At 42.8% G+C, this 13,087-nt stretch overlaps 1 protein-coding gene across 1 annotated transcript in view; it reads right to left on the minus strand.

Moving 5' to 3' along the window:
• Window positions 1–13,087, minus strand: part of LOC135552687 (ankyrin repeat domain-containing protein 13B-like) — a 46,808-nt gene that overhangs the window by 14,190 nt on the left and 19,531 nt on the right. Inside the window, exons 4-6 of the mRNA XM_064984457.1 lie at window positions 2,685–2,730; window positions 2,281–2,424; window positions 378–594 (exon numbers count right to left, since the gene is read on the minus strand). Coding sequence (XP_064840529.1) covers window positions 378–594; window positions 2,281–2,424; window positions 2,685–2,730 — 407 coding nt within the window. The remainder of the gene's footprint in view (window positions 1–377; window positions 595–2,280; window positions 2,425–2,684; window positions 2,731–13,087) is intronic.

Genomic DNA, 13,087 nt, shown 5'->3' on the forward strand with positions numbered 1-13,087 from the left:
AAACAACAGGTCAGACTTCGAGGTGGTCTTCTCCCTCCCTTCAATTCATATTCAGAAATTGATTATTGGCATGTCGAGCGTACCGCTGAAGCTGCCAAAACGACAGAGGTGACACTCAGCAAGCAATAAATAATGATTACACATTCTCACCTCCCCCTCTCTCACTTTTTTATACAATCTGACCTGCATGAGATATGTGTCTGGTCTTGCACTTAGTGACCCCCCTCCCTCCCTACCTCTCCTCTTCTCTTCTCTTCTCCTGTCCTCGTTCCCTTATCCCTCACTCACTACCATTGTTCTACTCCCTTTCTCTTCCATACCCATCTCTGACCTTGCTCAATGCTAACCCTCTTTCTCTCGTTCCCTCCGTCTCTCACCTCTCAAAGGTGATGTTTTTGGTGTCTAGCTGGGTGGTGACCACGGGGGCGGAGAGGCGGGCTGCCACCTGCTCCTCACTGGGCAGTAGTGCCCCCAGGAGGCCCAGGCCGGTAGTGCCCCGCTGAGGCGAGGGAGACGTCAGAGAAGACACACACAGGGTCTCACAGAACACCAGCTGTCTGTCGTGGTCCACCTCCATCACCACTGCACTGGAGTCTGACGGATAGACAGAGAAGAGTACATAGAATGAGAGTGAGAGAGCGAAGGGGTTAGAGAGAAAGATGGGTTAGATAGAGAGGGAGAGAGAGAGGTTGGGTTAGAGAGACCGAGGAAGAGGAGGAGGATGGGTTAGAGACACTGATGAATGGACAGAAATGGATTTAGACAGAGATAGAAAGAAAGACGGGTTAGAGAGAGGGAGAGGAGGAAGATGTGAGAGTGACAGGCAAAGAAAGAAATCTGGATTTAGACAGAGATAGACTGAAAGATGGATGGATTAGAAAGACAGGTTAGAAAGAGACAGACAGGTTAGAAAGAGACGGGAAGGAAGAGATAGACAGGTTAGAAAGAGACGGGAAGGGAGAGAAAGACAGGTTAGAAAGAGACGGGAAGGGAGAGAAAGACAGGTTAGAAAGAGACAGACAGGTTAGAAAGAGACAGGAAGGGAGAGAAAGACAGGTTAGAAAGAGATGGAAAGGGAGAGATAGACAGGTTAGAAAGAGACGGAAAGGGAGAGATAGACAGGTTAGAAAGAGACGGGAAGGGAGAGATAGACAGGTTAGAAAGAGACGGGAAGGGAGAGATAGACAGGTTAGAAAGAGACGGAAAGGGAGAGATAGAGAGAGATAGACAGGTTAGAAAGAGACGGGAAGGGAGAGAAAGACAGGTTAGAAAGAGACGGGAAGGGAGAGAAAGACAGGTTAGAAAGAGACAGGAAGGGAGAGTAAGACAGGTTAGAAAGAGACGGGAAGGGAGAGTAAGACAGGTTAGAAAGAGACAGACAGAGAGTAAGACAGGTTAGAAAGAGATAGACAGAGAGTAAGACAGGTTAGAAAGAGATAGACAGAGAGTAAGACAGGTTAGAAAGAGATAGACAGAGAGTAAGACAGGTTAGAAAAGAGAGACAGAGAGTAAGACAGGTTAGACAGAGAGCAAGACAGAAAGAGATAGACAGAGAGTAAGACAGGTTAGAAAGAGACAAGTAAGACAGGTTAGAAAGAGACAAGACAGGTTAGAAAGAGAAGAGATAGACAGGTTAGAAAGAGACAGAGAGTAAGACAGGTTAGAAAGAGATAGACAGAGAGTAAGACAGGTTAGAATGAGATAGACAGAGAGTAAGACAGGTTAGAAAGAGATAGACAGAGAGTAAGACAGGTTAGAAAGAGACAGAGAGTAAGACAGGTTAGAAAGAGACAGAGAGTGTAAGACAGGTTAGAAAGAGACAGAGAGTGTAAGACAGGTTAGAAAGAGACAGAGAGTAAGACAGGTTAGAAAGAGACAGACAGAGAGTAAGACAGGTTAGAAAGAGACAGACAGAGTGTAAGAGCGACATAGACAGAAAGGAGGAGGAACAGTTAAACTAAAGAGAGCGCTAGAGGTAGAGAAGAGTAGGTTCAGACTAACATATGGAGGAGGAGAGTCGAGAGAGACTGAAAAGAAAGGTCATATAGACCGAAATGGAGTGCAACAGAAAGACGGAGGAGGAGTCACTAAAAGACAGTGAGAGGAAGTTCTATCAAAACAAGATATTGAGAGATCTGTCAGACAGTGATGAACTTAATGATGATAGTGAGAGGGGGAAAGAAGGAAGGAAGTCCTGTGACAATAGAAAAGAGGACTCGACCAGACATACACACAGACTATCGCACACACAAACATACACACTGGCCCCTGAACCCTGACCTTGACCCCGGAAGATGAAACTTCGGTTTCCTCTCTGCCAGGTCATCTGATCAAAGCCCATGAGAGTGGTGTCTACACGCAGACACTGGCCACTCTTCCACACGCGGTACGTGTCACTGGGACAGATACGAGACACCAGCGGCACTAAGAAAGAGAGAGAGACAACCATAGATATATAATTCCTAGAATGGCCATTCTAGTCAACGGCCCAGTGATGGGTGGACTGGTGGCCATTTTGAGTGTAATTTTTTGGGGGTCTAAACCATTCTAGGGATTCTATTTCTCTGGAGACAATGCAGACCCACAGAGAAAGGAAGTCTGTCACCATATACAGTCAAGCAGGAAGCCATAATCCATACAGGTAAACATCTGAGAGACCGAAAACATTACTTATTATGACTTACCCCAGCTAGTAAACTCCCATTTCATCTCCACGTAAAAGTCCTGAGCCTTGAGCAAAAGAGAGAGAGAGAGAGAAATATTGACCCACAAATTCCAATTGGCTAAACTTAAACTCTTTAACATCCTTCTCAGCTCTGGCATCTACCCCAATATTTGGAACCAAGGACTGTAAACCCCAATCCACAAAAGTGAAGCCAAATTTGACCCCAATAACAACCTTGGGAAATGCGTCAACAGCAACCTTGGGACAATCCTCTGCGTTATCATTTACAGCTGACTTGTACATTTCCTCAGTGAAAACAATGCACTGAGCAAATTTCAAATTGGCTTTTTACCAAATTACCTTGCGACAGACCACGTATTCACCCTGCACAACCTAATTGACAAACAAACAAAACAAAGGCAAAGTCTTCTCGTGCTTTGTTGACTTCAAAAAAGCTTTTGACTCAATTTGGCATGAGGGTCTGCTATACAAATTGATGGAAAGTGGTGTTGGAGAAAAACATACGACATTATAAAATCCATGTACACAAACAACAAGTGTGCGGTTAAAATTGGCAAAAAACACATTTCTTTCCACAGGGACATGGGGTGAGACAGTGATGCAGCTTAAGCCCCACCCTCTTCAACATATATATATCAATGAATTGGCGAGGGCACTCGAACAGTCTGCAGCACCCGGCCTCACCCTACTAAAAGTCAAAAGTTTACTGTTTGCTTATGATCTGGTGCTTCTGTCCACAACCAAGGAGGGCCTACAGCAGCACCTGGATCTTCTGCACAGATGCTGTCAGAATAAAATTTGACATACCAATTAGGATCTGGCTAAAAATACTTGAATCAGTTATAGAACCCATTGCCCTATGGTTGTGAGGTCTGAGGTCCACTCACCAATTAAGAATTCACAAAATGGGACAAACACCAAATTAAGATGCATGCAGGATTCAGCAAAAATTTCCTCTGTGTACAACGTAAACTACCAGATAATGCATGCAGAACAGAATTAGGCCGATACCCGCTAATTATCAAAATCCAGAAAAGGGCCTTTAAATTCGACAAACCTTCCCCAACAAAGCCATCACCTACAAAGAGATGAACCTGGAGAAGAGTCCCCTAAGCAAGCTGGTCCTGGGGCTCTGTTCTCAAATACAAACAGACCCCACAGAACCCCAGGACAGCAACACAATTAGACCCAACCAAATAATGAGAAAACAAAATGTTTTACCTTTATTTAACTAGGCAAGTCAGTTAAGAACAAATTCTTATTTACAATGATGGCCTACCGGGGATCAGTGGGTTAACTGCCTTGTTCAGGGGCAGAACAACAGATATTTAGCTTGTCAGCTTGGGGATTCGTTCCAGCAACCTTTCGGTTACTGACCCAATGCTCTAACCACTAGGCTACCTGCCGCCCCATAGTTACTTGACACACTGGAAAGAATTAACCAAAAAACTGAGCGAACTATAATGATATTTGGCCCTAAACAGAGAGTCCACAGTGGCAGAATACCTGACCACTGTGACGGAGCCAAAATTAAGGAAAGCTTTGACTATGTACAGACTCAGTGAGCATAGCCTTGCTATTGAGAAAGGCTGCTATGGGCAGACGTGGCTCTCAAGAGAAGACAGGCTATGTACATACTGCCCACAAAATGAAGTGGAAACTGAGCTGACTTAACTTCTTGGTGACAGGGAGCAGTATTTTCACGTCCAGATGAAATGCATGCCCAAATTCAACTGCCTGCTACTTATCCCCAGAAGATAAGATATGCATATTATTAGTCGATTTGGATAGAAAACATTCTGACGTTTCTAAAACTGTTTGAATCATGTCTGTGAGTATATCATAACTTATTTAGCAGGCAAAACCCTGAGGACAAACCATTTCCGATTTTGTTTTTTGAGGTCACTCTCTTTTCAATGAGTTTTCATTGGGAATCCAGATTTCTAAGGGACCTTCTTGCAGTTCCTAACGCTTCCACTGGATGTCACCAGTCTTTAGAAATTGGTTGAGGTTTTTCCTTTGTGTAATGAAGAAGTAGCCCTGTTCAGAACGAGGGTCACTTGTAGTGTACTGTTAGATAGAGGCGCATGACCAGAAAGCTAGCTACACAGATCCTCCCATCTTCAATTTTATCAATTATTTACATTTAAAAAAATACCTAAAGTTGTATTACAAGTAGTTTGAAATGTTTTGGCAAAGTTTACAGGTAACTTTTGAGATATTTTGTAGTCACGTTGTGCAAGTTGGAACCGGTGTTTTTCTGGATCAAACTCGCCAAATAAATTGACATTTTGGATATATATCGATGGAATTAAATCGAACAAAAGGACCATTTGTGATGTTTATGGGACATATTGGAGTCCCAAAAAAAGAAGCTCGTCAAAGGTAAGGCTTGAATTATATTTTTATTTCTGCGTTTTGTGTCACGCCTGCAGTGTTGAAATATGGTTTTCTCTCTTTGTTTACGGAGGTGCTATCCTCAGATAATAGCATCGTTTGCTTTAGCTGAAAAGCCTTTTTGAAATCTGACATGTTGGCTGGATTCACAACAATTGTAGCTTTAGTTTGCTATCTTGCATGTGTGATTTAATGATTTGAGAGTTTGATTTTTATAGTAACTTGTTTGAATTTGGCGCTCTGCATTTTCCCTGGCTTTTGGCCAGCTAGCGTCCCACATATCCCAGAGAGGTTCTTCTTAACCTCCTGCCAAATGTATGACCACATATTTCCCTCAGATTACACAGACACAAAAAATCATTTGAAAACAAATCCAATTTTGATAAACGCACATATCTATTGGGTTAAATACCACAGTGTGCAATCACAGCAGCAAGATTTGTGACCTGTTGCCACAAGAAAAGGGTAACCAGTGAAGAGCAAACACCATTGTAAATACAACCCATATCCCATATGTTTATTTATTTTCCCTTTTGTATTTTATCCATTTTCACATCATTACAACACTGTATATATACATAATATGACATTTGAATTGCTTGATTCTTCTGGAACTTGTGTGAGTTTAATATTTACTTTTCCCTTTTTATTATTCATTTCACTTGTATTTATCCATTTCACTTGTTTTGGCAATGTAAACATATGTTTCCCATGCCAACAAAGCCCCTTGAATTGAATGGAATTGAGAGAGAGGGGGAGAAAAGGGAGAGACACCTATACACACACAACAGACACACAGAACAGGGACAAGAAAGTGAGACAGGAAGACACCACAGGAAAAAAAGAGAGACAGAGAGTAATTTTGTTGGCGTGGCCAGGAACAAAGGACAGTCAATCCCATCCCAGGGCTGGTGGTGAGCCAGACAGATGTGGAGGAGGCGGGATTAATAGAGCTAGTGGGGGGGGGGGTGCAGCGTTCTGGACTTGGGAGGGAGAGAAAAAGAGAGAGGGGTGAGGAAAGGAGTCCACATCAATCATAAACTGTGTCCATGCACATTGGATATCTGTATCCGTGCACATTGGATATCTGTATCCGTGCACATTGGATATCTGTATCCGTGCACATTGGATATCTGTATCCGTGCACATTGGATATCTGTATCCGTGCACATTGGATATCTGTATCCGTGCACATTGGATATCTGTATCCGTGCACATTGGATATCTGTATCCGTGCACATTGGATATCTGTATCCGTGCACATTGGATATCTGTAGCCTAGTGGTTAGAGTGTTGGACTAGTAACCAAAAGGTTGCAAGTTAAAATCCCCGAGCTGACAAGGTAAATAAGAATAATAAGAATTTGTTCTTAACTGACTTGCCTAGTTAAATAAAAAAATATCTGTATCTGTACACATTGGATATCTGTATCCGTACACATTGGATATCTGTATCTGTACACATTGGATATCTATATCTGTATCCGTACACATTGGATATCTATATCTGTACACATTGGATATCTATATCTGTATCCATACACATTGGATATCTATATCTGTATCCGTACACATTGGATATCTGTATCCGTACACATTGGATAGCTGTATGCGTACCCATTGGATGCAGTAATCACAATATAGTGGATATATCCAGGAAAGCCAAAGTTCCAAAAGCTGGGACTAAAATAGTATATATTTTGCTGTGGATGATGTATAAAAAAACATATTTGTTGGTCTGACGTGATTAATAAGGAGCATCCAGAAGCTGCACTTGATGAATTTATTAAATTGCTTCTTCCAATTACTGATTAACATGCACCTGTTAAGAAACTGACTGTTAGAAGTGTTAAGGCTCCATGGATTGATGAGGAATTGAAAAGCTGTATGGTTGAAAGAAATGGGGCAAAAGGAGTGGCTGATAAGTTTGGCTGCACATCTGACTGGCTGACTTGCTGCAAATTGAGAAATTATGCAACTAAACTCAACAAAAAGAAAAAATAAACTGTATTATGAAGCCAAAATCGATGAACTTTGGAGTACATTAAATATTTCTTTAAAATGAAATTATGGGCAGAAAGACAAATTCAAATTAAATCTTTCATAGAATTATATGGCTTATTCATCAGAAAACCATTTGATGTTACCAATTATTTTAATAATTACTTAATAGGCAAAGTGGGAAAACTTAGACAGGAAATGCCAACAACGAAGAGTGAACCATCGTATTCATAAATAAAAAAACTAAAAAGTTAGTGTGGGAAAGGGAGATATATTTTTTTACAAACCTCCTGGCATTGACAACTTAGATGGGAAGATACTGTAGCTGACTCAATGGCCACTCCTATCTATCATATCTTTAATCTGAGTCCAGAGGAGAAGGTGTTTGTCCTGAGGGAAGCCAAAGTCGTACATAAAGTAGCCGTTACGGGTTCTATCAGCTTGCTGCCAGCTCTTAGCAAACTGTTGGAAAAAAATTATGTTTGACCAAATACAATGCTACTTCTCTGTAATTGACAACAGACTTTCAGTATGCTTATAGAGAAGGGCACTCAATATGTACTGCAATGACATAAATGACTGATGATTGATTGAAAGAAATTGATCAGAAGATTGTGGGAGCTGTACCGTTAGATTTCAGTGTAGCCTTTGATATTATTGACCATAACCTGTTGTTGAGAAAACACACAGTACCAGTCAGAAGTTTGGGACACACCTACTCATTCAAGGGTTTTTCTTTATTTATTATTATTATTTATTTATTATTATTATATCAAAACTATTAAATAACACATATGGAATCATGTAGTAACCAAAAAAGAGTTACACAAATCAACATATATTTTAGATTTGAGATTCTTCAAAGTGCCCCCCTTTGCCTTGATGACAGCTTTGCACACTCTCGGAATTCACTCAACCAGCTTCAAGAGGTAGTCACCTGGAATGTATTTAAAATAACAGGGGTGCCTTGTTAAAGGTTAATGTGTGGAATTTCTTTCCTTCTTAATGCGTTTGAGCCAATCATTTGTGTTGTGACAAGGTTTTATTTATTTATTTAAACCTTTATTTAACCAGGTAGGCTAGTTGAGAGCAAGTTCTCTTTTGCAACTGCGACCTGGCCAAGATAAAGCAAGGCAGTTCGACACAAGCAACAACACATAAAGGTCGCAGTGGTGGGTAGTATATGGGGCTTTGGTGACAAAACAGATGGCTCTGTGATAGACTGCATTCAATTTGTTGAGTAGAGTGTTGGAGGCTATTTTCTAAATGACATTGCCAATGTCGAGGATCAGTAGGATGGTCAGTTTTACGAGGATATGTTTGGCAGCATGAGTGAAGGATGCTTTGTTGCGAGATAGGAAGACGATTCTAGATGTAATTTTGGATTGGAGATGTTTAATGTGAGTCTAGAAGGAGAGCTTACAGTCTAACCAGACACCGAGGTATTTGTAGTTGTCCACATATTCTATGTCAGAAACTTCCAAAATAGTGATGCTGGACGGACATGCAGGTGCTGGCAGCGATTGTTTGAAGAGCATGCATTTAGTTTTACTTGCATTTAAGAGCAGTTGGAGGCCACGGAAGGAGAGTTGTATGGCATTGAAGCTCATCTGGAGGTTAGTTAACACAGTGTCCAACGAAGGGCCAGAGGTATACAGAATGGTGTCGTCTGCGTAGAGCTGAATCAAAGAATCACCAGCAGCGAGAGCGACATCATTGATGTATACAGAGAAGAGAGTCGGCCCGAGAATTGAACCCTGTGGCACCCCCATAGAGACTGCCAGAGGTCCGGACAACAGACCCTCCGATTTGACATAGTGAATTATATTGGAGAAGTAGTTGGTGAACCAAGTGAGGCAATCATTTGAGAAACCAAGGCTGTTGAGTCTGCCAATAAGAATGTTGTGATTGACAGAGTCGAAAGCCTTAGCTTTTTTTAGCAGGTCGATGAATACGGCTGCACAGTAATGTCTCTTATCGATGGTGGTTATGATATCGTTTAGGACCTTGAGCGTGACCAGCTCTGAAACCAGATTGCATAGCGGAGAAGGTACAGTGAGATTCTAAATGGTCGGTAATCTGTTTGTTATCTTGGCTTTCAAAGACCTTAGAAAGGCAGGACAGAATATATATAGGTCTGTAGCAGTTTGGGTCTAGAGTGTCTCCCCCTTTTAAAGAGGAGGATGACCGCGGCAGCTTTCCAATCTATGGGAATCTCAGACGATACAAAAGAGAGGTTGAACAGGCTAGTAATAGGGGTTGCAATAATTTCGGCAGATAATTTTAGAAAGAGAGGGTTCAGATGGTCTAGCCCGGCTGATTTGTATGAGTCCAGATTTTGCAGCTCTTTAAGAACATCAGTTATCTGGATTTGGGTGAAGGAGAGGTGGGGGAGGTTTGGGTGAGTTGCTGTGGGAGCGCAGGGCTGTTGACCGGGGTATGGGTAGCCAGGTGGAAAGCATGGCCAGCCGTAGAAAAATGCTTATTGAAATTCTCAATTATCGTGGATTTATTGGTGGTGACAGTGTTTCCTAGCCTCAGTGCAGTGGGCAGCTGGGAGGAGGTGTTCTTATTCTCCATGGACTTTACAGTGTCCCAGAACATTTTGAGTTTGTACTACAGGATGCAAATTTCTGTTTGAAAAAGCTAGTCTTAGCTTTCCTAACTGCCTGTGTATATTGGTTCCCAACTTCCCTAAAAAGTTGCATATCACGGGGGCTATTCGATGCTAATTCAGAACGCCACAGGATGTTTTTGTGCTGGTCAAGGGCAGACAGGTCTGGAGTGAACCAGGGGCTATATCTATTCCTAGTTCTACATTTTTTGAACAGGGCATGCTTATTTAAGATGGTGAGGAAGGCACTTTTAAAGAATAGACAGGCATCATCTACTGATGGGATGAGGTCAATGTCATTCCAGGATACCCCGGCCAGGTCAATTATAAAGGCCTGTTCGCAGAAGTGTTTTAGGGAGCGTTTGACAGTGATGAGGGGTGGTCGCAGACCCATTACGGATGCAGGTAATGAGGCAGTGATATCCGAGATCTTGTTTGAAAACAGCAGAGGTGTATTTGTAGGGCGAGTTAGTTTGGATGATATCTATGAGGGTGCCTAAGTTTACGGATTTGGGGTTGTACCTGGTAGGTTCATTGATAATTTGTGTGAGATTGAGGACATTAAGCTTAGATTGTAGGATGGCCGGGGTTTTAAGCATGTCCCAGTTTAGGTCACCTAGCAGCACGAGGTCAGAAGATAGATGGGGGGCAATCAATTCACTTATGGTGTCCAGGGCACAGCTGGCGGCAGAGGGTGGTCTATAGCAAGCGGCAACGGTGAGAGACTTGTTTCTGGAAAGGTGCATTTTTAGAAGAAGAAGCTTGAATTGTTTTGGTACAGACCTGGATAGTAAGATAGAACTCTGCAGGCTAACACTGCCCCCTTTGGCAGTTCTATCTTGGCGGAAAATGTTATAGTTAGGGATGGAAATTTCAGGGATTTTGGTGGTTTTCCTAAACCAGGATTCAGACACGGCTAAGACATCCGGGTTGCTAAAGCAGTGAATAAAGCAAACTTAGGGAGTAGACTTCTAATGTTAACATGCATGAAACCAAAGCTTTTACGGTTACAGAAGTCAACAAATGAGAGCAACTGGGGAGTAGGAGTAGAGCTAGGCACTGCAAGTCCTGGATTAACCTCTACATCACCAGAGGAAGGGTACGGCTAACAGCTGTAAGAACTGGCCGTTTAGCACGTCCGGAACAGAGAGTAAAGGGAGCAGGTTTCTGGGCACGATGGCATAGATTCAAGGCATAATGTACAGACAAAGGTATGGTAGGAAGAGAGTACATTGGAGGTAAACCTAGGCATTGAGTGGTGAAGAGAGAGATATAGTCACTCGAGACGTTTAAACCAGGTGATGTTCCACCTCCCACATTTGCGATGACAACATGGTTGATTAAGGCATATTGAGCAGGGCTATAGGCTCTACAGTGAAATAAGACAGTAATCACTAACCAGGACAGTAATGGACAAGGCATATTGATATTAGGGAGAGGCATGCGTAACCAAGTCATCGTATGGGTCCAGTGAGTGGTTGGGCTGGCTGGGGCCATGGCGATTCAGACAGTTATTAGGCTGGGGCTAGCAAGCTAGCATAAGGGCCTTAGAGGGACGTCGCAATGGGGGAAAAGTCTGTTTTTGCCTCCTCGTGCAGTGACGTTGCTTGATCAGTCCTGGAATTAGTAGGGTTCCAAGTAGCAGAGGGGTCCAAGTCCAATTGGCAAAATGGGTATGGTGGTCCAAGAAACTGGCCGGTGGATCAGCTAACAGTCCAATATGCTATAGATAGCTAGCAGGCCACGGTTATCAGAATGGGCCTTCAGGGGACATTGCGCCTGAGGGGCCTGTTGGGATCCTCGGGCAGATTATGTCGGTATTCCAGTCATGAAGGATCGGCGGGGTTCTGTGCCCCGTACCGGAAGTAGAAGGGGTCCAGATATTGTAGCTGAGGAGTGGGCTTCAGGAGTAGCCCAGGAGCCCTAGCTAGTTGGTGCTTGCTACGGGATGGAAACATTAGCCAGGAGTAGTCAACCCGGGTTGCGGTTAGCTAACTGCCATGATCCAGATGAAAGGGTTCAGAGTTTGTGGTCGGAATCCGGGGATATGGAGAGAAAAATAGGTCTGACATGCTCTGGTTTGAAATGCGTTGTATGAACTGGCGAGAGCTTTCCGAGCTAAAGGTTAGCTGACTGATAGCTGGTAGCTAGTTAGCTAGCTAGCTTCAGTTGAGGTATTCCAGTTCCGAGATAAATAGACTAGAAAAAAAACAGATCCACACCATGTTAGGTGAGGCGGGTTGCAGGAGAGTATTTTGAAGTTGAGGTTTAGGAAAAATATTAAAAAGAATGTGAAGAAAAAGATATAGACATGGGACGAGACAAGACAAAGACGTCTGACTGCTACGCCATCTTGGATAGGAGGGTATACAGAAGATAGCCCTATTTGGTAAAAGACCAAGTCCATATTATGGCAAGAACAGCTCAGATAAACAAAGAGAAATGACAGTCCATGATTACTTTAAGACATGAATTCAGTCAATTTGGAAAATGCCAATAACTTTGAAAGATTCTTCAAGTGCAGTTGCAAAAACCATCAAGCACTATGATGAAACTGGCTCTCATGAGGACCGCCACCAGAAAGGAAGATCCAGAGTTACCTCTGCTGCAGAGGATAAGTTCATTAGAGTTACCAACATCAGAAATTGCAGCCCAAATAAATGGTTCACAGAGTTTAAGTTACAGACACATCTCAACATCAACTGTTCAGAGGACACTGTGTGAATCAGGCCTTCATGGTCAAATTTCTGCAAATAAACCACTATTAAAGGATACCAATAAGAAGAAGAGACTTGCTTAGGCCAAGAAACACGAGCAATGGACATTAGACCGATGGAAATCTGTGCTTTGGTCTGATGAGATCAAATTTGAGATTTTTGGTTCCAACCGCTGTGTCTTTGTGAGACGCAGAGTAGGTGAATGGATGATATCTGCATGTGTGGTTCCCACCGTGAAGCATGAAGGAGGAGGTGGGATAGTGTGGGGGTGCTTTGCTGGTGACACTGTCTGTGATTTAGTTAGAGTTCAAGGCACACTTAACCAGCATGGCTACCACAGCATTCTACAGCAATATGCCAAGTAATCTAGTTTGCGCTAAGTGGGACTATAATTTATTTTTCAACAGGACAATGACCCAACACACCGCCAAGCTGTGTAAGGGCTATTTGACTAAGAAGGAGAGTGATGGAGTGCTGCATCAGATGACCTGGCCTCCACAATCACCCAACCTCAACCCAATTGAGATGGTTTGGGATGAGTTGGACCGCAGAGTGAAGGGAATGCAGCCAACAAGTGTTCAGCATATGTGGGAATTCCTTCAAGTCTGCTGGAAAAATATTCCAGATGAAGCTGGTTGTGAGAATGTCAAGAGTGTGCAAAGCTGTCATCAAG

This window comes from Oncorhynchus masou, chromosome 13, assembly GCF_036934945.1.
Source record: "Oncorhynchus masou masou isolate Uvic2021 chromosome 13, UVic_Omas_1.1, whole genome shotgun sequence".
Lineage (NCBI taxonomy): Eukaryota > Metazoa > Chordata > Actinopteri > Salmoniformes > Salmonidae > Oncorhynchus > Oncorhynchus masou.